Source organism: Rattus norvegicus, chromosome 6 (assembly GCF_021556685.1).
Source record: "Rattus norvegicus strain SHRSP/BbbUtx chromosome 6, alternate assembly SHRSP_T2T, whole genome shotgun sequence".
Classification (NCBI taxonomy): Eukaryota; Metazoa; Chordata; class Mammalia; order Rodentia; family Muridae; genus Rattus; species Rattus norvegicus.
In genome coordinates this window covers 48246703-48271500 of record NC_141539.1, presented here as the reverse complement: position 1 = coordinate 48271500, position 24798 = coordinate 48246703, and the positions used below count along the sequence as shown (strand labels likewise).

General features: G+C 45.0%; 1 protein-coding gene across 8 annotated transcripts in view; it reads right to left on the bottom strand.

The window, feature by feature from the left end:
• The window catches only part of LOC102557053 (uncharacterized), a 177811-nt gene extending 177225 nt beyond the window's left edge, over positions 1–586 (bottom strand). For 4 of the 8 annotated variants that reach the window (XR_015622309.1, XR_015622308.1, XR_015622304.1 and 1 more), the window contains exon 1: positions 313–482. Coding sequence is in view for 2 of the 8 variants with exons in the window: in XM_087554935.1 (XP_087411061.1) it covers positions 313–532 (220 nt within the window). In the remaining 6 variants the exon portion in view is untranslated. Of the gene's footprint in view, positions 1–312 lie in introns of all 8 variants that reach the window. The other 4 variants (XR_015622307.1, XR_015622302.1, XM_087554935.1 and 1 more) reach the window with 4 other exon arrangements.
• Between the last annotated feature and the right edge of the window lie 24212 nt (positions 587–24798).

Genomic DNA, 24798 nt, shown 5'->3' with positions numbered 1-24798 from the left:
CTTATGTATATGCATGTATATGTTTATGTGTGTGCATATGTGTATGTACACATGCCTGTGTACTCAAGTGTGTGCTTGTGGGTACAAGTAAACAGGTGTGAGTTACTTCATCTCTGTGGACCCTGATTTCCCTGTCTGTAATGAGGATGCTTCTGTATCAGAAGACTGCCACAAGATTACTGTGAAACAGCTGTAGAATGCAGGTATAGGATGTACCCAGGCATGGTATGAATTCTACACCTCAGTATAGGCTGCATCAGGATACTGTCACCCGCACCTAGCCAAGGTTCACCAAAAGAGTAAGTCACTTACCCTTGGCCGTAATGAAACTCACACAGAGAAAGCAGGCATCCCTAGCTCTCCAGCTGCAGTTCAAAACAGGATATGGCAATGCAGTTGTCACCAATGCCCCGGACAGCTGAGGCCTTGGCTGGGAGACAGGCAGGCCACCATGTGCCCTAGAATCAGGATAGTCTGTGAATGATGCATCAGGAACCAAGCTGGCTGCAAACCACGAAGGCCATGGGAACATCTGTGATTGTGAAATAATAGTGCCAGGAAAGGTGGCCCCAGCTGTGCAAGCATTTCTTCCCTCGTCCAAATCCTATACACCCTGCTCTCCCACAACACCCACCCCCACATACACCCACCCTCCTAGACTATCCCACTGCATGCCCCCAAGCAAGTCTGTTCCGTGGTATCATCTGGTTTGTACAGAAAAAGACATTGATTGGAACATTTAAGTATATAGTATTATAAAGAAAATTTTCAGTGGCGGGAAACTTTCTTTGCTCTATGTAGAATAAAGTCCATCACCCTGCCTCCTATTCAAACACCGAGTTCCATATGATCACCCCCACCCACCACCATAAGGTATAGAATTCACACCACATGTGGGTACCACATCTAGGATTTCGGGTCAGGAGAATTCTGGGAAAGCATTGTTATGGAGCCAGTGACCCTGAGTTCATGTTCCTTTATCCAAAGGGAGGCATCACCAGCTGGGATACTCTTCACCCACTGCTCTCCTCCTCAGGGGCCTTTCATCATCTTGTCTCCACCCAATCTGTCTTGATGGAATGTTTTTTTTTCTCCCCAGCAAATTTAATCTCAGAAATGGAACATGTGAGTGGGATATATACTCAAAATAATAAATTTTCCAGCTCATCTGCTATGGATGCCATACAGAGAATATCTAGTTCTCTGTCTCCAGACATGTCAAAAGAGCCTACATGATAATCTTATGGATGACCTTGAACCACATGGGCTTTTATATCCACCAGGCATCTGCTAGGAAGTAGATTATCCACCATAGTACTGTATGGTTCTGTGTAAGTGCATAAATGTACATGATCATGTGTGTGTGCATAGATGCATGTGTGCACAGATATGCATATGCCCCTTTGTACGTATGTGTCTAGAGGCCAGAGGTATTTTTCAGGAAGCCTTCTACTTTTTGTTTGAGATAAGTTCTCTCATTTGCTGGCAACTTCACCAAGTAGGCCTGGCTAGCTGGCCAGTAACCTTGAAGTATCTCCTAGCCTCTGCCTTCCATGTCTCCATCCCTGGGATTGTAAGTGCATGCCATCGAGGTGCATGGGTTCTGGGAACTGAACTCGGGTCTTTAGGCTTGCAAGGCAAGTGCTTTACTAAATGAGCCACTGCCTCAGCCCTGGATCCTGAGTTTAAGATGAAAACTACACACTGGGCTATTCTTCTCTAAAGTAATAGCTGTGTGGCCCTCTTAGACCTCTTCTATACAGTTGGGAGAAACTTCTCCACCTCACAGGTATGCACTGAGGACTAACTGGATTCTTGGTAAAGAACTTTACATTGGGCGTATACTCCCTGATGCCCTAGTATGATTTGAACGTTACTTTCAATCTAAAGTAAAGCTTAGTGTTTCCATAGGGAGTGCACAGTTGTGAGCCCTTGGTGCAGTTGTTACCGTTATTTTCATGGAGATGAAAAGCAAACAAGAATTTTATATGTATTAGAGAAGGGTACTAGTGCAAATGATATTTAGAGAGGTGATGACAGGGTGGGGATGGGGGATGCTCAGAGATGCTCCACCCGTAAAGAGCTGTGAGAAGAAAAGGCCTCAGTTTGACCCACAGCGCTCACACAAGGGCCGAGGACAGCAGCATGCAGTTGTTTCCCGAACACTGGGGATCTCAAACACACAAATCCCAGGAAGCTCACTAGACAGCCAGTCTAAACTGATGAAGTTAGGTCAGAAAGCCTGTCTCAAAGAACCAGGTGGAAGGCACTAGAACAGTGGTTTTTAGCCTGGGGGTTGCAAACCCTTTGGGGTTTGGATGGCTCTTCTGCAAATCAGATAGCCTGCATATCAGATATTTACAATCCATAACAGAAGCAAAGTTACATTTATGAAGTAGCAACAAAATAATCTTATGGTTGGGGGTCAACATGAGGAACTGTATTAAAAGGTCGCAGCATTAGAAAGGTTGAGGGCCACTATACTAGAGGAAGACATCTGATGTTGACCTTTGACCTCTACATAAGCATGCTTATACAAGGATACCAACACACACACACACACACACACACACACACACACACACACACCATGACAAGCCCTAAAAGCATACATTTCTGCACTTGTCCTTTCATAGAACTGTGGGACTGTTTTAGACAGAAACCAATGTTACACACCAAACAGTCAAAGAAGTCTTCAAGCCCTAAAAATCATCTGGAAAATTCAGTATAAACTAACAAAAGACAAAATTTCCCAGGGCCGCATGCAATGGATAGTTTCAGTCTTGAGTTTTTAATTCACAAAATTGTATTGAAAATGTTCGTTTATCCCTCCATCTTTATAACTAATTAAAAGTAAGAAAACTAAGTCATGTATTCAGCGGAATGGAGATGGCGTGAAGCAAGCCAAAAGTGGAGCAGTTTGATGACAGTTTGGGTGGCCTGAAAGCCTAGGTGACAAAGACACAGCACAGAGTCCAGAGTATGGAGATACCAACTTTCAGGAGCCAGGACATAAGATGAGCAGAGGTTAGATAGGCAGTTAGACTGAGACCACAGAACCCAAAATGTGTCCAGCCAGAAGCGTGGCTTCAAGTTTAGCTGTAGGCCCTGGGGCCTTAGATAGTTATCTGCTTAGAATGTGGCCAGCTGTCACCATGGAAGGCTGCAAACCCACAACCACCTGCACGCCACACTAGCATCGCCACCTCAACCACCTCTGTACACGACTTCCTGGAAGCGCAAGCCTTGCCTGCCAGATTTGTGAATGCAGTGCCTCATCCTGCAAGGTGGCAGCCATGCTGACAAACATCCCAACAATTATTATGATGGCCGCCCAAGAAGGATTAACTATTGCTCTGCCTCTCTCTAAACCAGAAACAGATAATCCACTCAAAGAACACACACCAAATCTATAATGTAAAAGAGGAGTGAATCCTCACTATACACCAGCCATACCTAAGTCCATTAGCATAGGTCACAAGTGCTCAAAAACTTTGGCCTCAGGATCCTAGTGCACTTAAATTCTGAGAAATCTTGAGGGGAAATATAGTTATACATGCATGTTCATGTAGGGTGTGTGCATGTGTATACAGGTACACATGCAGACATCTGAATGCATGGATGTTGGTGACGATCTTGGGTGTCAATCTCAGGAACAGCATCTACTTCCTTTGAGCCAGGCTGTCTTCTAGTAGACTGGACTGACAGGCTTATAAGCCTCATGGATCCTCTGGACTCTGTCTCCCCTGTACCTTGAGGACAACCATGGATCCCTGCAGCTGGTATTTTAACACTGGCTCAGGGGATTGAACTCAGGTCTTCGTATTTGCAAAGTAAGAGAATTACTGACTGGGTCATCTCCCCCAGCCTCTCGGGGATTGCTAATAGCACAGGAGAAATGAAAATGGCATGAACTGGAGCCATTAGGTCACTAAGAAAGGAGAGTAAAGGGCTCAAGGTCAATCCAGGCTTCTGGCAGATAAAAAATGAATATTTTATGAGGATGGACAAGGTGAAGAAACAAGATACTCATGCAAGGTTTAGATGCAACTCTGATAAACAAAAGCCAGTACCTAGTTTAAACCGCCTGGGATCATCACCTTAGAGCGCCCAGCTGACGTAATATCACCTTGAATAATTGGGAAGGAGGAGGACATTACAGGTGTGTTACAGGTCTGTGTATGCCGTCCGCCACCCACCCTTACAAGTCGGTAAGACTGAATTAAGGTTGAAAAGCTGACTGAAGATGGTGGGGATTTCAATGTAGATGTACATTTCAAACTCTGTGTGTCTCCCCTGGATCAAGCTATTTCTCTGAAATGGATGGTTCCGGTTCTCATGGTTCAATGGTGAACAGCAAGGACACGCTTCTTACTGAGAAGATTATTGCTCCTTACTTCGTGGCCATTGCTCCTCTTTACAAAATTGTGTGATAGCAAGTGGGATTATTACTCAATGAGTTTCAGTAAGAATTTATAGCTTTAAAACCGCAGAATCATAATGAAGTGGCAGAGCTAAACCCCAAGTAGGGACATCCTTGGATAGGGCTAACATCTTCCAAGGCTGGAATCATGAGTCATCCATGTGGCCTTAGGGTGCTACATGGTCCTGGGATACAGATACTTTCAAAACACATTTGTGGAATTGTCTGCTAAACACAGATATCATATACAGAATGTAGACATGAAGCTGGTTAGATTGTCTGATTTAAATTGTCTTCTCTCTCATTTATATTAGAGCCACAGTAGAGGGAAGTTAAAATGATTGAAAAGTTATATGAAAAGTTAGAAGGGAAGTATTCCATGTTCCTTCACCTTCACTTGTTTTATTTACCTATGGAATGATGATGATGATGAGGGTTGTGATTAGGATGATGGTGATGATGATGGTGGTGATGATATGGTAGTGGGGATGATGGTGATGATTTAGTGGTGGTGATGATGGTGATGATGGTGGTAGTGGTGATGATTAAGAGATACCATATTGAACTCTTCCGTTTGCCTCTCTCACACATCTACTCCTTACCTCCAATTTTATAAAACAAGGCCTTACTGTGTAGTGAAGTTGGCCTTAAACAATCCTCCTGCCTCAGCCTTCCATGTACGAGGATTATAGGCACGTGCCACTATACCTGATCTATTGCCAAATCTTATTTCAACACACTTCATGTCCACATGTGCTGCCTGTTGCTAGCTAAGACCTCCTTTATAAACTAGCAAACCTACTTTGATTGCAGAATAAATATGAAACAATTTAGGCATAAAATGACAAAGGCCACTCAAAATCCTAAAATATAAATAATTCGATCAGTGCATTTTGCCAATACCTTAAGATGAACATATTCCTGGTTGTGATGACTAATCTCAATTTTCACTTTGGTGAGCTAAAGAAATACCTGGGTAATAGACCTTTTCAAATACCTGAGGAGTAGTTTTTTAATTGGGCTCATTGAGGTGGGAAGAGTTGCCCATTGTGGGTGGCACCATTCCCTGTGCTAGGGTCTTTCTGCTTCCTGACTGTGAATCACAGAAACTAGAAAAGCAAACAAGACGCTGACTAGTGTCCAGCAGGTTCCATAGGAGCAAATGGCCATCAGCTCATCTTCGGATAAACTCTTGGGTACCAGAAGCTCTTCAACAGAGAGAGCAATCTTGAATGGCGGTGAAGTTGTATCAGAGAGATTGAAAGCTTATAAATGATCCATCCACGTATTCATGTTTGTGATTCCAAGACCCACAAGTCAATATTATCAGTACAAAAGAGAAGAGAGAATACTGGGACTCCCTAAAAACTACCTAACAAGCATTTCTTGAATATTTCTAAACCTAGAAAGAAAACAAATTGGGCCTACAAAAGAAAGACAGAGGGAAAAAGAAAAAGATGATTCATCTTGAAAACCCCCTCAGCCTCCATTTCCTACTTGCTGCACCCTCACTGTGATCCACCCAATTATTTTAATGTCATCATTCTTTCTTTTTTTCTCTCTTTGATCCACAGATTAGCTGAGCATATTCTGTGTTTCCCACATCCTGCCCACATCCTTTTATCTAAATGTCTTCAAGGTCTCACAATGAGGTACGAGCAACTTCTCTAAAATACCTTTGTCTCTTTCTTTGCCAGCCTTTCTGGAAATATCTCTTGTCACTGTAAATGGCATAAGCATTTTCTTTCTTTTGACAAATGTTGGAAGGCAGATAGGGGGTTCAGAGCTGAGCAGGCAAAAGTGGTCCCTGCCCTCAGGATGCTAGCCTTCTAGTTGAAGAGTCAACTAACAGAGAATTCAAGCTCTAATGAGGTTACAAAGCACACCCTAAAGAGCTCGCTGAGCATTCTAGGCTTAGCCTAGAATTCTGTTCACAAGGTGGTCTAGATCCATAAAAGTGAGAAAGACCAAACTATGTAACAGCTTACAGCAAGAACATGCCAGAAGGATTGAAACTACAAAAGCATTCAGAGCAAGGGACCATGTTTGGCATATTCAAAACATCTTAAGAGTCAAACATGAAAAAAGAAAAAGCCTCCAGGATAATCAGGGGGGAAACAGCCTAGCAGCAGCTCTCTCATGGACTCACTCAAGTGCAGAGAGGGAAATTCACACCAGAGCCATGGAGGCAGGGACTATCTTAAGTGACAAAGAAATGAATAATCATCTACATTTCAATTGTTTGCCCAATGCTCCTGAGAAACCCAACAACCCAATTACAACTTCTGCCATTAGTGAATCAACACCATTGCCATATTGGTTGTGTGAAGTTAGAGGGGGTGTTGGGACATATATTCAAAATTCCTTTTTTAATAGATTTCTGATCCTCACTTTAAAAAAAAAATAGCTCGAGGCTCCCACTCAGCTTGGCATATATTAAAAATCTGTTTGGAAGCAAACTGTTTTTTAAAGTACCTTTGGTTTTAATTAGTTTAGCATTTTAATTTTAAAGACAAGAAGCCTTGATAAGAAGTATCTTCCATTAGTGCATCTGAGTCTGTACCATGATGCTGCACTGAGACAATTGGTGTCATGTTAATTAATAATTATCTGAGGGACACTGCAAATGTGGAAGCCGCTGTGACTCACCCACATCGCCTTACACTCAGTCCACTTTAAAGCTATTAATTCCTGTTACAAATGACAGGATCATTTAATTTCTTAAATGAGACATTTTTATTACCCATAGAGCCTTTCATCTCAGTGAATTTATGGGTTCTAATGGGCCCTAAAACCCATTTTTAGTTTTCAAGACACATTTTGCCCAGTGTTTTACCTATATTTAATTTGATCCATGTTTAGACCCATATGAATCTAGCTGGCCCACTCCAGATCCCCCAAGGTTCTAAATAGTTCATCTCTACATAGGGCTTGAGGTGGGTAAGAACAGGTACAAGCAGGTGTCAAGTCTAAGATATACATGTGGACTCCAATGCAGAAATGACCTTTCATATATCTTTTTTATTATATAACAGATTTTCTGAGAAAAATAAGCAAGAAAGGGTTTTGTCTTGGCTCACAGTTTGAAGGTGCAGCGCATCATGACGGGGAAAGCATGGCAGCATAGGCATGGAGGCATTCACAGTCAGGAAGCAGATGGAGATGAACACTGATGCTCAGCTCACTTCCTTGCTTTGACTCCATTTTTGGAACAATACAGTCTATATTGCTAATGCGTCTTCCTACCTCAGATTACCCTAGTCCCATGCAGACATGTCTGAAGGTTTGTCTCCTAGGTCTAAACCTTTCAACCTGATTATCAGAATTAACCATAACTACTCTTACATGTTGCAGCATACAAGTGTCATTGGTGTGATGGGCAAAAGAGCACCATCTGAAATGTTAAGAATCAACATTTATGATAATCTTGGGAAACTTGAAAGCTATAGTTCTGGTTAAAGAAAATTCACATCCTCTAAGAGGCTATCTAATCTACCTAATCCTTTCTCTCTCTATCATCTCAATCTTTCTCTGATACACATCAAATTAACAAATGTGGGCTCCCAAGATGGCTCAGTGGGTAAAGGCATTTCTTCTAGGCCTGATGAACCTGAGTTCAATCCAGAAGCCCCATGTGGTAGGAGAAAAACATATTCCACATATAGGTTGTAACGTATCTTACACACACACACACACACAAATATAATAAAAATTCTAATGAGTGTTTAAGATACTGTTCCCACAGAAAACCCTTGGAGAGAGACTGTAAGAGACAGACTAAAGCTACCCACCATCAAGGCCATGACAATGGGACCAACTACAACCACTCAGGGTCTGAGCCATTTGATGAACTCACAGAATATTATCACTCACCTCTATGGTCCCTACCTCTTCCACTTAAATTAGTTAGTTGCTTAGATGGCAGTAGTCATAGCAGCTCTCACTGATAGAGGATCTTCCCACCAGGCACCATGCTGCCTGATGTTTTCAGATTACTGGCTATCACTTGGGACAACTGGTAGCTTCAAGTCCTTAAGAGTTTTACTACATGAGGAAGGGCCCAAAGCTTTAGCTGGGGAAGATTCGGACTCCAAAGTGTGACAAAATACAGGGAAGGCACTGTTAATGGTGAATTAAAGGGCCACACAGTTTTTGGCCCTTCTCTCATGGACAGCTGGGTTCTATTGCCCTTCCATTGGACATGGCCAATCTACAGCTGTTTTGAAAATCAAAGAATTAGGAAAATGACTCCAGAAAATTCTTGGCAAAATGAAAGAAAGATCAAACAAACAAAAAACACCATTCCACTTAATGTGAATAACAATATCAATAACTAATACTTCTGTAAGTGTGTGTCCCATGTAATGTTTGAGACACAGTGAACTCAATCCCCTCCAAATTTATCTCATTTCCCAGAGCTATTCCAGCTCCCAAGTTAGTCAAATGAATTTTTAAATTAAAGGATTTAATTGATCGGAGCTCAGCTCAGGAGAGCTGTAAGTGTATGCTGTGGTCCCAGAATTCCTAGTTGGCATATGAGATCTCTCAACTGCCTTGACAGAGAGTCTGCTTTGAGAAGCCCCAAGAGGATGTGGACATGGGATGGTTTGCTGAGCCTAATCAATTTAGCCCACCCTGTTGGGGCTTTCAACTTATGAGTAAAATCACCTCAGATGGTCCAAGAACATCAACCACAGAAGAAATGCCACTGTGTTCTCTCTAGTCATCCAAGATGATTTCAGTGAAGACGTGCCTGGAATTCTGACCACAAAACCATTATCTATCAACCAAGCATAGTCATTCCCTGGTGGGGGAGGGGTTCAAGGTCACTATGGAACTGAATAGAAGTAAGGAAGATAAGAAAACCCAAGTTAAAGCTAAAGCCCACAAGTCGCCATGGTCATGAAAACCTCAGCTGTCTTCAGGCAGTGAAAAACACAGCTAACGATGTCAAATGGATTTTTAAATTAAAGGATTTAATTGATCGGAGCTCAGCTCTTTAGAATTTTGAACAGTGAAAGCTGTTTATTCTACAATGCAGCCTTTAGAAAAACACCTGAAAACCTATAAATAAATAAACAAACAAGCAAATAACCTAACTAACTCTAGGGAACACCTTCAGTCTTCAGTGTTATGAATCGTTCTTTTACTTTCTCAAAAGCAATTCAGAACAGCTTGCCTACAAGGCTGCAGCAGCTGCTGGTCCATTTGCTTATTAATGATTTGGGCAAAATCAGTGTAGACAATCCGGTGCTAACCCGTTTACAATTATCAGTTCTTTCGTTGTCACAGATCTTATAAATTATAGACAATTCTGGAGTTTGTACTCATCATTAGCTGGGAAGCAGATGCCTGGAATCTTTCAGTCATTATTTTATCTATCACATCCGGGCAAGAAACCTAGGCATCCTCTCATTGTTCTTCAGTGGCCAGTAGATGTGGACCAGGCCTTCCTTCAGACCAGCCGCCAGTCTGCTCTCCCCACTGTGGTGCAGGACCCTGACAACACTCTCCTTGCATCTTGTCACCGTCCTTGGTCCCTGAGGTCCAATGAACAACTTTTTGCATCCTAACCCTTTTGCATCTTACCATGTCTGAGTTAGACTTGTGCAATGCTGTTCTCATTACCATGATAAAATACTTGACAAAGTCAACTTAAAGAAATTGGCTCAGGGTTGGAAGGTCTAGTCTATCATGACCAGGATGGACCATGAGTATAGTCATATACACATGGGAAGCAGAGCGAGATAGAGTCTGGTGCCCAGTTTGCTTTCTCCTTTCTTCTATGTGAGAGACTCTAGCCCATGTCATGGTGCTACATCACATGAACCTTCCCTCCTCAGATCACCCTCTCTGGACATGCCCTCACAGATGTACCTGGAGGTGTGTCTCCCAGGTGATTCTAAATCTAGTCACATTGACAATGAAGGTGAACCACCACACTCAGCATCCAAAGGGACTTGGTGGTTGTAACTAGATTAAGCATTCTACAGGACAGTTTACCCTTGCTTCTGTGATTAGACCTTGACTCAATGCAAGGGTTTGGGAGGGATGCAGCAGAATTCAGGAGATGGGAGGCAATAGAACAAGAGCCTGAAATGAGGGTACGTGTTGAAGAACTATGAGCCGAGGGACTCAGAAGGTCTCCAAGGGCTGGAAGAGGGGAGGAAAGGAAGAGTTATGAGCCCTGCCTTCTCTTAGATTGTAGGTACCTGTCTCCTTGTGATGATGGATATGAAAGCTGCCTTGTAAGCCACTGAGTGGGGCTCATTTGCTACCACCATGGTGGCAGGCTAAGACACTTGCTCTAGCCCATGCCATGGTGCTACATCACATGAACCCATGATCAGGCCCAATCCACATGGAGGGTTGGGTATAGTGGACTCACCACAGGAATACCAGCACTTGGGAGGTATCATTCAGCAAGAGGATTGCCTCTAGTTCTCAGTCAAGTTCTGATTTCAGAGTCAGAACCTGTCAAATGAAATAAAAGATGCATACTTTTTGGTACCACTCTAAGATAGATTTGGTGTTGTTTTATAAAAGACTCCAAATGAGCACAGGCAAGGAACTGGATTCAGTACCATGTCCAGCTGCTCTGGTTCGCTGTGCCCTTCCTCCTTGTCTTGCCCAGAGTCCTTGCCTGATAAACCCCAGCCCATGGTGCCTTCCTCCTGAGATGGAACAAGAATGTGTCTCTAAGGGTACCTCCCCCACTTTTAGCTTTACAGGCATAAAACAGAGAGGCTGAATGATTTGCCAAGAACACACAGCCAGTGGTGAGTAATTGCACTACTTCCTAGGGAGTATAACAGAAGCCAACTCCAAAACTCCAAGTTGCTTCTTGACTTCAGGGGCAACAGGAGAAAGAAAGATATCTCAAAGTAAGGGACGAGGTTTTCTACAAGACTCCACATGCTTAACCACAGTGGAAACAAGGGAGCTGCTATATGTCACCCAGTTCTTTCCAGTATTCAATTTATTCTCACTCAAATTTCCCAGGCATGGGCTGGGGAGACAGCTCAGTGGGTAAAGTGCTTGCTGCCCAACATAGACCTGAGGTCAGATCCTCAGAGCCCTTGTAAAAAGCCAGCTGTGGCAGTGTGCATCTGTTACTCCGGCCCTGGAAGGCAGACACAGGTATATAGTCAGCCAGCCAAAAGGTAACTCAGTGAGAAACCACATGACAGCATACAGTGAGAAGAGGCTTGTGGAAGCATTCTAAATCAACCTCTGGCCTCCACACATGCTGCCATAGGCACACATATATGTATAGCCACAAAGAGAGAGAAGAGAGAGAGAGAGAGAGAGAGAGAGAGAGAGAGAGAGAGAGAGAGAGGCAGGCAGACATAGAAAAAGACACAGACAGAGAGACAGACACAGAGAAGACTGAGACAGACAGGGAGAACACAGACGGTAAGAGAGAGAGAGAGAGAGAGAGAGAGAGAGAGAGAGAGAGAGAGAGGCAGGCAGACATAGAAAAAGACACAGAGAGAGACAGACACAGAGAAGACTGAGACAGACAGGGAGAACACAGACGATAAGAGAGAGAGAGAGAGAGAGAGAGAGAGAGAGAGAGAGAGAGAGAGAGAGAATATTCTTCTTTCATTAGGAACCAAACCTTGTTATATGCTCATTTCAAGTAACAATCTACCATCGATATCTTCACCACAAGCCTGGCTACTTCTTACCCAATGCCTTTCCACTATGGTGAACAGGGAGAAACTGCAAGAGACACTGGCACACAGTGGCAACAGCAGCTGGCAGTAAGAATGGCAGATTTGGGGTTGCTGCAGATTCTAATTCTCCTGAGGCAAGGCTACTTTATCTTTGCAGAGCTGGGATTGGAGGTGACACTCACTGTCACCTGGGTACTCCTGATAGGGCAGGATTAAAATGAAGTCCCTCTGCCTTCTAGATCCCTCACAGCTTCCCTGCTTTGAGACCACTATTGATTCCATCCTGAGGCACAGCTCGCTCTGTGATGCTGGCACTGTGGCCATTGTTCTCTTTCCTTTGGTCTGCGCAAGCATTCCTGTGGGGACATAATTTAGCCGGACATATTAAATCATGTCATCGACAGTCACAGGCTGAATGAATTATTGATCAATGGCTGTGAAATCAAAGTGCATCTGTGGAATTACATTTGGAGGCCAGGATCCCTTTACAGATAGGTTTATTCTAGAAGGTCTCCACTAAACCAAGCACAAACCGGGTTCATACTCTAGCCTTCGATTCTTATTCTCCTAAGTACCTGGGTGTTGACTTTGAAGGAGCCACACCAAATCTAAAGAGGAATCAAATGCTAGGATGATTTTCAATCCCAGCAATTGCTTTGTGTTTTCAGTCAAGATAAAGAAATTGAATTTTTGTACTTGTGGGTTACCCAGAGCCATTGTTTCCAGAATGGCACTCTATCCATTCAAATCCACTGAGTGATGCTATGGGAAGACACTGAACCCAACTGCTGTCCTTCCTGGATTAGGCTGGTTTTCCTGTGGCTTATCCTTCTTGTACATAGTGCTATTGAGTCACATTGGTCCTGTGACACTGACACCCTTATTAACCCCATTTCACAGAAGAAAAATAGAGGCAAGGAGTGTTCCACGTTGTGCAGTGAGTAAGGGGTCCACCGCCACATATTCCTCCTTATCTCTAGCTAGTACATGAGTCTTAAAACTAAAAGGAACAGTCTGAGTTGTTCACAAAGCATCAGGCATTGCATCCAGGCCTGCCTGGCTCTCAGAAGGGCAAGGCTCAAGGAGGAGAAGCTGCCTGCCCCTCAGCAAGAAAGATAGGCACACCCAGAGAGGCTACTGAAGAGCTTAAAGGGGAGACTGTATGTGGCCACAAGGCTAGGGCAGAGGAGGGGCTCATGTTAAAACTGAATAATCAGCTGAGGAAAGCAGTGCTATGTCTTTCCCCCCTACACCCCCCCCAGAGCTGGGGACCGAACCCAGGGCCTTGCGCTTGCTAGGCAAGCGCTCCACCACTGAGCTAAATCCCCAACCCAGTGCTATGTCTTTAAGGAGATGAGGAAAGTATCAGGTCCAAAGCAAACTCCTTTTTCCCACCAATTCTGGCCATTAGACAAAAGCCAGTGTTCCTCAGGAACCTGTAAAGCTGGTTCTTTTCTACCAAAGGAGCCATTTCCCTTGTCATTGGCAGAAGGGACAAATTGCTGTCTTTGGTGCCTATTAGCCTGCCAAAGTAGATGCTGGCCTCCAGGACCCCTCAGTATCACAAGCATCTAGCTCTTCTCAGCCCTTCCCCATCTAAACTTCTCCGGCTCAGGGCCTTCCCTCCCCCCAGGCTCTCATTTCTCCTTATAAGCCTACTATTTTGGTCTGTGCATGTTCTTTGTCTCCCTCTCTCAGTCTCCCCCCAACTTCTCTGGCCATGTTCAGGCTTCTACTCTCTCTTGCTTCTCTGGACTCTTCCAGGTGCCTCTGGCAGTTCTCTCACTCATACCCTGGAGAAGTGATGTCAGTTTATTATCTGATGCCGAAACTTCCAGGTGGGGAACAATCCGTTTGTATACAGTGGGGACTTTGGCTGAGGCTCAAATGTCACTGGGCAGATGTTGCAGCCTCAAACGGAGGGACACTCTCTGCCATCCTCCGTCCTATAGGGAATGGCCTTCCTAAAAGTGTCTCTCAGCTGCCTCTTCAGGTTGAAACCAACTCCCATCACTTAGCCCAAGGCGTTAGTTATATCTAAAAGGCCAAAGAACAAACGAAAAAGATGAAAGACACCTCTCTGGGGAGGACTGTCTGCCATGACTCCCCCCATGGGCCTGGGGTACATCTCTGAGTCCTTTAGGTCCAGCCTGGTTGTTACAAGCTCCCCCACTGAGCAGCACCTGTGAGCACACACAGCCCCCTGTGGTCTCTGTTTAGTGGTGGGAACAGTGATGATCAAAGCACAGCCCTTCTCCTCTTGATCTTATTCACTGGTGTCAGGAGCAGGAGAGACCCAGAGAACCAATAACCACTTAACAGTGCCAGGCAGAAAGCACCGTGAAGGTACCAACTAGGGAAATGAGGGTGGGGCTGAAAAGGACCTCTCTAAGAAAAATGCCCCGGGGATACATGTATAAGAAGGTGATATATTAGCATAGTAGACCAAAGTTCAGGGTCAAGCAGTAGATGTGAATGGCAGAGTAGCCAGAGAGCTGGTATGGCTACACAGAGAAGTGACACATATAACAAACAGGAATTCTGACCACAGCTCACACATCAGGCTGCTCTGAGTCAGCTTGTGTGCCTTCTGAGCCTGGAGCCCCTGAACACTGTCCCCAAGGGTTCCCTGGACTCAACAATCTCCATAGTCCTCTTTATGAAGACATAAGATCCCTAGATACTCTCCTATGTCCTATGACCTCTGACCCATGGGGGTCATCAGTGACAAGACAGACAGGGCCACCCTCTTCTACTCGAAGCAATATTTCCTTGATGGATCTATGGCATGTGTAAGCTGAGCTAAAGAAAACCCTCTCTTTCTGTCAGGTCCCACAGTGGGACTTGAAGGAAAGAAAGGCCACTTTCTACCACAGGAAGAAGACAGCAGCACCACAGATTTCTTCTCCTCTTCCCAGGCTCCTTTGCATATAGCCTGTAGATGGGTGTGGTCTGTAGCGGGTGGTATTGGGCTTGTGGAAGGTGTTCAACCTCAATTTCTAGAACTCTCTTGAGAGTATGGGCTCACTTCATACTTTGCTCAGCCATGGCTCCTGGTTGTAGAAGAAAGGCCCTATGCTCTGACTGCAAATGAAACCAGCACATGTTCTGAGGTAGACTTGTTAACAATCTTGGTGAAGTGTAGCTGCCAGGAAGCCACTGCATCCTCTCAAAGAGAGCTTAGGCCTAGGGTTCATGTAATTCTCAATTTGGCTGCCACCATAACCAGGTCTCCTTATGGGTCCTACATTTACTCTTCCCAGGTGCCTGGTATAAGACATTTTGGCAAATTCTTTCTGATATTTATAATGTAATACCACGTTCTTTGAAAAAAACAGGCCTTGGGCATGGGGTTCAGAGGTCATCAATGGCAAAGCAAACAGGGCCAAAGTCTTCCGCTTGAAGCAGCACTTCCTCAAAGGGTCCGTGGCATGTGGAATGAGTCCTGGAAGTGTGGAATGAGTCAGGATTGCCACAATCAGCTTCATCAGCCTCTCCATGTGGGCCGCGGGAGGGGTGAAAGGTGCCACTGTCAAAATAAGTCATCATGAGCATCATAACATTGAGCTGACAGTTGACAAGCAAGGTTTGCATCATAAAACCTGGGAGTGTTTTATAAAATGATCAAAAACACATGTACCTCTGCCGAGATCCCATTTCTCAAGTGTGGGTGGAAGTCATGTCATTTGGGGCATCCCAAAACTTCTCTGAATGTTCAGAATGATTTTACAGCCAATGACTCTAACTCAACAAGCAGGGAGCTCCAATCTATAAACCATTGCCTTTTGGGCACTTACCTTTGCAAGCACTACACTAGGCTCTCAAGGCCAGCAACAGTTCTGGAAGCCCAGGATGATATGAAATTTGTCCTTCTGAGGGTTGCCTGTGAGTGGCGCCCAACCTGAGTCTGGGTTGCTAAGGAAAATGATAGATAGCGTTCATAAGATCTGGCATGGCATGCTGTCTGTATGTCAGGTACTCATTCAAAGACAAACAATATGGCACTGCTTCCTTGTCCTTCTGACAAGATGCAGATAAGGAAACTGAGGCACGGACCTGAACAGAAGACAGTGACAAAGTAACTCACGGAGACAGAAAAAATAGAGGAATCATGCACCTGCCTGAACGCCACCCAGCTGCTAGAGATGGTCCTCTCCTCCTCCCTCCCTCCATACAGGCATGAGAAATGTAACATAATACCTGGAAATCAGAATCTTTGAAGTATTCACTTGTGGCTCAGTTTGACTCCATCTGTCTTACTGCGCAGCTTCTTTGGGGAGTGCCACACAAGGGCAGAAACCATGCAGCAGCACAAAACAAATAGCCCATGTTTGCAAGAGCCAAAAAATTGCTTTGCCTGGTAAAGCGTGACTTTAATAAGCGTTGGATGTTGCAGTCGCATAATTTACAGTGGGCATTTCTCTAATAGTGCCATTTCGAACAGCTAGAGCCCTGGCAAAATGTCTAAGACGTAATTTCCGCTGGAGAAATGGTTTTCTTTTCTGCAAATGGTCTCTAAGTGAGAAAAGGATTTGAATCAATTATTTGACACTGGACACAAAGTGCTGGCCTATAAAAATGGATTTTTATAAGGGAGAATGTTGAGAAAGGGGTGGCAATAAATGATGAGAAGTGACTGACAAGAGGATCTCTTGGTCCCAGCAGTGAAAATCACCCTACGTGCTCTCCAGTCTGTGCTCCCTAGTGTGTGCTCCCCAACCTGCTTTGTTTAGACACCAAGCCCAAGTCTCTATCAGATGTTTACCCATTGTCTTAGTTAAGGCTGTGACAAAAGCAACTTGGGGAGGAAAAGGATCATGTTACACACATTTTCAAATCACTGTTCATTATGGAAAGAAGTCAGGACAGGAACTCAAACAGGGCAGGAACCTGGAGGCCGGGGCTGATGCAGAGGCCATAGAGGAGTGCTGCTTACCGGCTTGCTCCCCATGGTCTGCTCAGCCTGCTTTCTTTTAAAACCTAGGACCACCAGCCCAAGGATGGCCCCACCCACCCAAAGGTATAGGGCCTATTGTGGCCCTATACCTACATGGTATAGGGCCACCTATACCATGGCCCCATCAATCACTAATTGAGGAAATTCTGTACAGCCAGATGGTACGGAAGTGTTTCCTCAATTGATGTTTTCTCCCTTCAAATGACTCCAGCTCGTGTCACATTCAAATAAAAGCAGCCAGCACACCCAGAGAGGCAAAGCCAGCAGTAATGAGAGCTCAGGCATTACTTGACAAATGTCATCATGTGAACAGCTGTAGACTATGGCTTGTACATCAGGCTCCTCAACAGAGATGCAGGGAAAGCAGTGCCTCCCACTGAGAGGCAGAGCCCAGGTTCAGCATAGCTATGACTTTCCTGGAGTGACCAAATGAGCAGAGAACTGCAGGGGGGAAGGAAACACCCTACACTTCCAGATGCTCCTGTACAGGAAGAGATCCCTGCATCCTCTCCAAGAACAGGATCAGAGGGTCGCACTTCAGGCTGACAGCTGCACCATGGCAGGTTCTTATGGTCTCATGAAAGATGAAATAGTAACAGTGCAAGCACCCGCCATGACGACTGCCAGGCAGGATATAGCACTCAAGTGACCCACTTTCACCCATTGTGGGCTACACTGTGTGGTCCATAGTTATCTGAAAATGACTTTGAGGCCACCTGGGAAACTCCAGTTTCTTTGCTCTTCTGATTTGGATTTCATACAAGACCCTTTCCAGGAAGATATCTGGCTTTCGGTGCCACATTGGGACTGCTGAAGCAGCCACCCTTATAGTCTGAGCAGCTTCCCCAGCCTGTAGATGGCCACCTATACCATGGAAACCAGTCTAATAAATCACCTTTTGTGATATATATACATTCTATCCATTCCATTCTTATCTAGAGATCTCATATAGTTGGGGCATTCTTATTCAAGGTTCAAAAAACATAAATAAATTATCTTAGGGTTTTGCTGATATGAACAGACACCATGACCAAAGCACCTCTTATAAGGGCGATATTTAGTAGGGGCTGGCTTACAGATTCAGAGGTTCAGTCCATTATCTTCAAGGTGGGAGTACAGCAACATCTAGGCAGGCCTGGTGCGGGCAGAACTGAGAGTTCTACTTCTTCATCTGAAGGCTGCTAGTGGAAGACTGACTTGCAGGTAGCTAGACTGAGGGTCTTAAAACCCACACCCACAATGACACACCTACTCCAACAAGGCCACACCTTCTAATAGTGCCGCTCCCTGGGCCTAGTATCTACAAACCAACATATAAATAAATCTTTTATTTGCATGAGCTATAACCAGGAATGGAGTCCCCAGGTTACTAAGAGCTTCCCAGGAAACTGACATGATTTTCTGGGTCACATGTCACCTGACTCTATGAAATCCCTGTAGACTCAGTTGCTAAGTATACAAAGTGTCCACAATTCAGACTCGGTGCATATATGGCAGAAGAAATCCGCTTGCAAGGGAGTAAAATAAAACCAAGTGTCACACAGGAAACAAGTGTCACAGGCCAGGCAGTGTGCCTATGGCCAAAAATGTACCAACCTGATGCCAGGAGCAGGACATAGAGGATGCACCCAGATGAGGCTGCATGCAGGGAAGTCAGACCATGCTTACCTTAAAGCCACAGCTAAGTCCAACAGTCCTGTTCTGAGACCGTGTTCAAAGTTACCTTGTGCTGTCTGCTATGCAGATTGTACCTCTTAGCTATGTTTGAAGGTCAGAGGACAGTTCCCTCCTAGGAGTCAATTCTCTCCTTCTACCACATGAATCCTTGGGGATTGAACTCAGGTCACCAGATTTTGCAGCAAGTGCCTTTAACTGCTGGGCAATTTCATAGGCTGTGCCTAGTTTGAATGGGAATGCTCCCTGTCCCCTAGGCTCTGTATTTGAAAGTCTGGTTTCTGGTTGGTGGGTCTGTTTAGGAAGGATTAGGAGGTGTGGCCTTGTTGGAGGTGGTGGCTCACTGGCAGTGGGCTTTGAGGTTTCAAAAGCCCACACCAGGTCCAGTCTGCTGTCTCTACCTCTCTGTCTCTGTCTCTCTGCCTCTCTGTCACTGTCTCTGTATGTCTCTGTCTCTCTATGTGTCTCTGTGTGTCTGACTCTCAGTTTCTCTCTGTCTCTCTCTGTCTCTCTCTCTCTGTCTCTCTCTCTCTCTCTCTCTCTCTCTCTCTCTCTCTCTCTCTCTCTCTCTCCTAACTGAAGATCAGTGTATAAGCTCTTAGCTTCTGTTCCAGCACTGTGCCTGCCCACCACCACACTCCCTGCCATGATGGTCATGGACTAACCCTCTGAAACTGTAAGCAACCCTCCAATTAAATGCTTTCTTTCGAAGCTGCCTTGGTCATGGTGTCTCTCCACAGCAATAAAACAGTAACTAAGACACAGACCCATCCCTTTTTGCTTCTTTGGTCTTCTGAAAATGTTTTACTTATCACTAAGGTTGTGACATCAGTGTCCCCTTCTCTAAGAATCCTCTAGTCCTTCAGACCGCCTTTATACCCAGCTTCCTCAAGATACCCATTACTGTCTTCCAAGTGTTGTGTGTATCTTCATTCTTATAGCTGTACCCCTAAGGGCAAGAATCTAAATTAGATGCCTAGGTTGTTGTAATAAAGGGCCAGTGGTGAGCACCTTAAATAGAGAGTGGTTTTTCTCACAGTTCTGAAGCCCAAATGTGAAATCATTATGGGGGCAGGATGGTTCCTGTGAGGCTGGAAGGACAGATCCAGGTGTTCTGTCTTCTCCCTGTATGTCCTCATGTCATCGACTTCCCTTCCTGGGATCTTGGTCCAAATGGTCTCTTCCTCAGGGATGCCCATCAAGCTGAGTAGAGCCTACCTTAGGCTTCACTTTACCTATTGGATGACCCCCAAACACTCTCTCTCTAGAGTGTGGCTTTTCTGTTAGGAAGGCAGGCACTTGACAACATCCTGCTCCTCACTGTGTCCACAGCTGCTCTAGGCAAGGAAAACGAGAGAGTGGAAAAGCCATGGAGGATAGATGAGGATGAAAGAACCCAAGGACAGTGAAACGCAGGGTCTGGGGATCAAAAGAGCGGGAATCTTGGAGGAGGCTGTGAAGCATTGAGTCAGTCAGCCTGCCCATGATATGGGAAGGGTGGCTCCTACTGTTCTCCCTTATCCAGGAGGACAAGAAAGATACAAGGCCAACAGAATAGAAGCAACTGGTGATTAGTAAGGAGGGGTGAGTATTGGGAGGTGGTGATAAAGCACTGTGGGTTATAGCACTTGCTGTCGAGTCTGACTACCTGAGTTCAATTCACAAGATCCACACGGTACAAGGAGATAACTGACTCCCAAGGGTTGACCTCTGCCCTCTATATGTATATGCCATGGGACACACACACACACACACCCCAAACTGTGGTGGAAGGGGGAACAGAAAGAGGAAGACCCTGGGAACTCCCCGGAGCATTGCAAAGGAGCCATCACAGATGGAAATGCAGAATCCCCTGCTGGCGTCACTGGCCAGAAAGCATCCATGCGATAAAGGACCGAAAGAGAACACATGCAGCAGCCTGATTCAACAGAATCGTTCTCCACGAGCATAAGCAGACCAGTAGGCATATAACCACCACATATGTCTGGAAGTGCATGATCCCAGCATAAAGGCATCCTGACAGTCACAGTTTTACTGCATTTAATTGAGTATTCAGGGGGGGAGGGGCATGGCTCAGTCAGTGAAGTGTCTGCCAATCAAGCACAAGGACCTGGCTTTAGATTACCAGAAACTGCATAAAAAGACCAGTACGGTGACAAATCCCAGCAAACCCAGGACTGGGATGACGGCAGGGGATACAGGAAGATCCCGGACACCCATGATCTAGGCAACCTCTCTGTATCCATTAGCTTCCATTTCAGTGAGACGCCTATCCTCAAAACATAAGGGCAAGAAGGACTCCTAGCATCACCAACCTCTAGCTTTTACACACACACACACACACACACACACACACACACACACACACGAATAGTCATAAACACTTTCCCTGGTTACTCAGAATAAACTCAAGGTAGACAGAGGTTAGCTTCACTCTGCCTTGAGTTTTCTGGAAAAAAATAATACACCTCTAGCAATCGTGTCTTAAGTAGAGAGATTTAACCCACAGCGCCAAGGAAGTGTCTTGATCCTTATATTTTCTTTCCAAAATTACTTTAACGGTTTAAAACAATGTTAGTAAATTATTCCTACAGAAAAGATACGCTTTACAGCTCTCTATAAAGGGCATTGAATACCCATGGATGTTTAAGCAATATGGACGCAGCTGTTCCTCAGCCAGTGCGTAACGTGTGCCGTGGCTCCTCAGTAAACAATAGCTTTTGAAATGAAACCCTCTTGTCCACTTAGAAAAATAATTTTAAAATAATTTAAACCCAGCAGCAGCATATGTGTAAAGCATCTGAAAGCTTTCAAGACCAAAAGTGAATACACTCACTATTTTCCACCAACTGTACTCCCTAGTCATCCCAAGGAAGGTGTAGCAACCACTTGATAGCCGGCAGCCCGGTGTAAAATAGTCTCCCAGTTCAATGCAGGCCAGAAGTAAGGGGAGGGGAAGGGAGAGGGAGGAAGTGCTTGGAGGCTTCTCATTAGGAAAGTTCTCGGTTCACCTGCTATGTCCAAATCAAACTGTTGGGGCTGGCACTGGCTCCGGGCACCGCTGTTTGAGCAGTGGGCAGCTGGAACCCGCGGTGCATCATCCCTTGTCAGGGATGAATCAATCATGGCAAGAGATGTCAGCATCTGCCCAAACCATTTCATATTAGAATAAATGGCAGATGGTGGTGTTTTTATATTTAATCAGTTCCACCAAATGCAGTTTCATCTCATATAAAGCAAAGCCATCTGCGACGTGTAGGTGTGTGAGCTCGCTGAAGGCCCGATGCAGAACCCTCCTCTGAAAGGTAAAGCCTACAGCTAACGTTTGCTGACATTAGAGGCACAGTGAGCCCAGAAGCCTTTAAAATAAAACCGCATGTTGTCAATAAATGCTAAATATTTATGGTGGGGGTGCCCTCCATCTGAGGCTTGGAGCACAGGTCACACTTCTAGAAGTGTCCAAACTGTCTGAAAACATTCTTAAAACAAAACAAAACAACCAAAAAAAAAATGGCCATTTCCGTTGCCTGTGGATCACGCTGACTCAGTGTTTGCTTTGTTTGAAATTAATTTTTAGATTTATATTCTTATGTGTATGAATATGTGCTGTGTGTGTATGTGTGTGTGTGTGTGTGTGTGTGTGTGTGTGTGTGTGTGTGTATACGTGCGTGCGCGTGCGCGCCTGTACCATGTGCTGGACCCAGTGGCCACAAAGGTCAGAAAAGGACTTCAGAATCCGTGGACCCTGAGTGAAAGACTCTGTGAGCCCCCATGTGGGTACTGGGAATTGAACCTGGGCACTCTGGAAAAGCAGTCAGTGCTCTTAACCATTGAACCATCTCTCCAGCCCCCTTTCTGTTTACTTTGATATGAATTCTTCCAAATCAAGTGAGCTATGGTCATCTCAGTTAAACAGCTCACACAACACTGAGTGCCCACATCCACAACACCAATTTAAAAACCTTGTAACGTGTAATATGTACTTACTATCCCAGTGAGGTCTGACCAGTATAAAAAGTGGAATTGTTTTAAATGATGGCAGATAGAACCATACCATTTTTGGCCACAGAAAGCCATATGCAAGCCACCACCAGTGGCTAGTTCACACTTTAATCCTCCTAAGGTTGAAAGCCAGGGCCAGCACTACATAGAGACAAGGAAAGAACCATGTTACCACCACAAGCAAGTAATGGCTGGTTACCTTTCCCCAAGATATAGAACACTGAAGAGGGGGTTGGGGATTTAGCTCAGTGGTAGAGCGCTTGCCTAGCAAGCCCAAGGCTCTGGGTTCGGTCCCCAGCTCCAAAAAGAAAAAAAAAGAACACTGAAGAGGTAGATTGTCCCAGAACCTTCTGTCCCACTTAGAACACAAGGGATGGCATGCATTTCTTATGAGACACAAGGTAGGTCACCATACAGCTGGCAACAAATACTGTTCTACTGGTATTGTCCTTCTGGTATTATTTTAAAGGTTGACCAATATCCCCAAATCCCCAGCTCCCCCAGCATGATGTAGCCTATTCATGGCTCCTCCTCTGCTCTATGATCTGCCCCAATCCTTTAAGGAAGGTCAGGACCTCCACCACCCTGAAGGTGGCCTATGCCCTGAAGCTCTCCCTTCCCTGGCCTCCGCTGCTGTTTGTATATGTCTGAGTAAGGGTTCCTATTCCTGCACAAACATCATGACCAAGAAGCAAGTTGGGGAGGAAAGGGTTTATTCAGCTTGCACTTCCACATTGCTGTTTATCACCAAAGGAAGTCAGGACTGGAACTCAAATAGATCAGGAAGCAGGAGCTGATGCAGAGGCCATAGACGGATGTTACTTACTGGCTTGCTTCCCCTGGCTTGCTCAGCTTGCTCTCTTATAGAACCCAAGACCACCAGTCCAGGGACGACACCACCCACAATGGACTGGGTCCTCCTACCTTGACCACTAGTTGAAAAATGCTTTACAGCTGGGTCTCATGAGGGCATTTCCTCAACTGAAGCTCCTTTTCTCTGTGATAACTCCAGATTGTATCAAGTTGACACACAGAACTAGCCAGTACAGTGTACCTACCACCAAATGTCCTGACTGCTTAACACCCTAGCTCCTCCATAATTTCTCCAATTCCTCATGTCCCACTCTGCTTCCAAGCTGCCATTTTCTTTCTGTGTTTCTTTCATTTGTTGTTGCTTATTTGTTTGGGTTTGGGTTTTTTTTTTTTAATAGTGGTGGCATCAGTGATGGTGGTAGCGGTGGCATTTAATTTTGTTATTTTATTTTGCTAAGTAAGATGGTCTTACACAGTCCAAGCTGGCCTTCAAGATCTCGGGTAGCCAAGGATGACCCAGAACTCCTGATTCTCCCATGTCCTCCTCCAAGTGCTGAGTTTACAAGTGTATACACCACACCAAGCTAATAGCTACTATTCTCAACTTCTTCGTGTTACTTAGAAACAGAGATAGACGGTGAGTAAAAATTAAGAGGGAGTGAACAGGAGTGGGGTGTAGCTCACTTGATAGAGATTTGCCTAGTCTGCACCAAAACCATGGGTTCGGTGTTCCACACCACATAAACTGAGTGTGGTAGCATATGCCTGTAAATCCAGAACTCCAGAGGCGAAGCAGAAGCAGAAGCTTGACGTGACATCAGCAATTAGGAAAGCACCAACAAGAGGGCAGTGCTGTAGCCCCACTCACTTTCTCCTTACTCTCTCTAGGACCCCAACCCATTGGTAGTGTCACCCACCACCCAGAGTGGGCCTTCCGTCTTCAGTCAAACCTTTTTGAAAACACCTTCATAGACTACTCAGAGGTATGTTTCTATGGTGATTCAAAATTCCATCAAAGTAACTGCATTAACCATCACACTCATTAAGTGGCTGTCTCCCTGCCTAGAATAAGCCCCTGACAGGAAACACAGTCCCTTTCCTTATCTTTTTCCTTCCTGAAAAATACTCACCTCATGAAGCAGACCCTGAGAAGCAAAATTGGTCTTGTCAGGGTTTCTGCTCCCCCACCCCACCCCCTGTCCTCATGGCCTGGCCTTCCCAGTCACTAGCCATTTCTGCCATATGACACT